Source organism: Lissotriton helveticus, chromosome 7, assembly GCF_964261635.1.
Source record: "Lissotriton helveticus chromosome 7, aLisHel1.1, whole genome shotgun sequence".
Lineage (NCBI taxonomy): Eukaryota > Metazoa > Chordata > Amphibia > Caudata > Salamandridae > Lissotriton > Lissotriton helveticus.
The window spans coordinates 1852955046-1852958417 of record NC_136068.1 but is presented as its reverse complement, the minus strand read 5'-3'; the positions used below and the strand labels follow the sequence as shown (position 1 = coordinate 1852958417).

At 42.1% G+C, this 3372-nt stretch overlaps 1 protein-coding gene across 1 annotated transcript; it reads right to left on the bottom strand.

Annotated features, from left to right (window-relative positions):
- Positions 1-2236: 2236 nt before the first annotated feature.
- Positions 2237-3163, bottom strand: LOC144767773 (olfactory receptor 5V1-like). The gene has a single exon (XM_078651155.1). The coding sequence runs from the start codon at positions 3161-3163 to the stop codon at positions 2237-2239; it is 927 nt and encodes a 308-aa protein (XP_078507281.1).
- Between the last annotated feature and the right edge of the window lie 209 nt (positions 3164-3372).

Sequence of the window (3372 nt, the reverse complement as noted above, 5' to 3'; positions counted from 1 at the left end):
TTACCAAAGTTAAGCGATATTTATCCCTAACGATGCTTAGCAACGAATTTTTTACCGCTAAGCATCGTCAGAAATTATCGCAGATAAACCTTGCTATTATCAAGGTTTATCGCAAATGCGATAAAAAACGGCCGCAATGCATTAATATCGCTGAAAAGTCCGCGATATTCATGCATTACCGAGCTAATGCTCTTAGCCATGTTATCCACCTCCCATTGGATAACATGGCTAAGAACTGCTCAGGGCAGGTGTTACTTTTTGGAGATATTCGCGCTTAGCGCGAATATCTCCAAAAGTTGGTAATAGGAGATAGCGATGTTAGCGACTGTTTCCAGTCGCTAACATCTTGGCATGCCCACTTTGCATGTCATTAGTGATAAATATCACTGACATGCAAAGTGGGGCCCAAGATGGTCGCTATCTCCTACTAGCGGTCGTTAACTGGTGTTAGCGACAGCTAGGTAATACGGAGATAATTTTATCTCCGCTTTCTTGGCTTTTAAAGCCAAAAAAGCGGAGATAAACCCCCTTGATAATATGCCCCGTTATCTCTCCCACACTACCGGTCCCCCTGGGCTTAAACGCCGAGATGGTAGGGACTGCATCCCGTGAAGATAGGCCGAGACGTCACTCAGCAGAAAAAAAAGTTAAAAAAAAGTCTATAAACATACAATAAGTTAAAAGTCAATCATTCTTCATTCCTTGTAGTACGCTCCCCAGTCCACTTCCCGTTACGCTAACCGGGCGCACCCCACCAAAAAAAACTATATATATTTTTTTTTTGCCCCGCGGAGCCCTTTTAAAGCCTCCACATCAAACCTATGGGGTCAGGGAGGATCTACTGTGCCCCCTTATGGTCATTTGCCCCAAACGATTTTTTTTTTTTTTTTGCCCCGCGGAGCCCTTTTAAAGCCTCCACATCAAACCTATGGGGTCAGGGAGGATCTACTATGCCCCCTTATGGTCATTTGCCCCTTCGCTTTGGCCTCCTCTTGTCTCTCGATCCTACCGAGAGACAAGATGGCGGCCGCTACGGACTGTTTGGAATGTTTACAGACGCCGGAGAACCAATCAGCTTCGCTTCACAAAGCTCCGTAACGCGAAAAGTACGCGAAGTGGAGCGCTGCCCGGAGCGCTGTTACAGATATATATCTTTTTTTGAACGTTAATTTCTCAAAATCCACTGGAGCACATATATTGAGACCTAGCAAAGGCACATCGGGCTACCAGTCCCTACAATTTTGCCAAGTTTCGTGCAAATCCATTCAGCCGTTTGATTATTATTATTTTTTTTTTTTTAGCCCCGCGGGGCCCTTTTAAAACCTCCACATCAAACCTAGGGGGTCATGGAGGATCTACTATGCCCCCTTATGGTCATTTTCCCCTTCGCTTTGGCCTCCTCTTGTCTCTTGATCCTACCGAGAGACAAGATGGCGGCCGCTACGGACTGTTTGGAATGTTTACAGACGCCGGAGAACCAATCAGCTTCGCTTCACAAAGCTCCATAACGCGAAAAGTACGCGAACTGGAGCGCTGCCCGGTCCGCTGTTACAGATATATATCTATTTTTGAACGTTAATTTCTCAAAATCCACTGGAGCACATATATTGAGACCTAGCAAAGGCACATCGGGCTACCAGTCCCTACAATTTTGCCAAGTTTCGTGCAAATCCATTCAGCCGTTCGGGCTAAAAGTGAGGCCAACTGCCCTATGGAAAACTCAATGTTAAAAACACGTTTTGGGACCCCCCTTTTTTCTCGGCTCCCCCTTGACGAAACCCCCCCCAAATTTTCAGGGGCTGCTCAGAAACAAAATGTTCCATTTTCCTGAAAATTTCAGCCAATTCCGTCCACAAACGCCAAAGTTATTAGACATAGAATTTTCAAAAATCCCATAGAGAAAAAATCCTAACTATATATACCTACTGGCGACCGCCAGTAGGTAATATATATATATATATATATATATATATATGTATCTCAACCAGTCACAAAGTCAACAGTTAATCTTCTTGCATAACAGCCTACATTAAATCCGCCTATGACTGCAGTGAACTACGCTAGAACCTCTCTGATTTCTAAAATCATAATATCAACATTGGTGGTCATAGTACTAGAAACATCAATGCTAGAATCTACCAAATTCTGGGATACACATTCTCTGTTATACATAACATGTATTCCTGCAAATCATTATTTGCAAGTTAAAAAAATCTGTCATTTTGTGTCTTAAATCCTATTTTGTATTCTTTGTCTTCCTCAGGGTGTTTTTAAACTCTTTATTTTTTAGGCAATATATAATGGGATTACATAGTGGAGTTATAGCAACATATAACAAAGAGAATACTTTGTTGTATTTTACTGAAGCCGTTGATGCTGGCCTCATGTACGTGGAACAGATAACTCCATAGAATAATATAAGTACAGTGAGGTGAGAGGCACAGGTGGAAAAGGCCTTGCGTCTTCCCTCCGTAGACCGGATTTTCAGGATTGTTGAGATGATGTTGATGTAAGATGCAATAGTTAAAGCAAAAGGTGCAACACCAACTAGAGTACCCACGACGTAGATTGCTAACTCAACAGCACTAGTGCTGCTACATGAAAGCTTCATTACAGCTGCCACATCACAGAAGAAGTGGTTGATTCTGTGAGACCCACAGAATGAGAGCCTAGTTGTTAGTGTAATGTGTGGTATTGGGTCAATAAAACTAAGTAGCCAACATACGGCAGCCAATTTCATGCATACTACATCATTCATGGTGGTCACGTACTGTAGAGGCTTGCAAATGGCCACATATCGATCATAAGCCATGGCAGTAAGAAGAAAGAATTCCGTAGACACCATGGTACTGAAAAGAAACATCTGCAGAAAGCATCCACTTAGAGAAATGTGTGTTACCGCCAGAAAGAAGTGAGCCAGCATATTTGGAAAAATCATTGTTGTGTAACTGATGTCCAGAAAGGCTAAGTTTGTAAGGAAAAAATACATTGGTGTGTGCAGTTGTGTGTTGGTATAGACAATCACCATGATAAGAAGGTTCCCCACAAGTACCAGCAAGTAAATCAGCAGAAAGGCCACAAAAAGTGGAACTAGAAGATGTGGGAAATCATAAAAACCCACAAGAGTGAACTCAGCTGCTAACGTTTGATTTTCTCCTTTCATGTGTCCTCGAATACAGTTTGCCAGAGTTGAGACATCAAGAATATCTGCAAATAAAGAAAAGAAGGAAAGTTAATATGCAATACACACTGTTTTGGGAGGGAACTGTATGTTGTGTTTTTGCGGTCACAGTTCACATATTTACTATCAGAAAAAAACAATTTAATTTGTAACACAAAATAGGTGACAGCACGCCATTCCTGGTGTGTTCC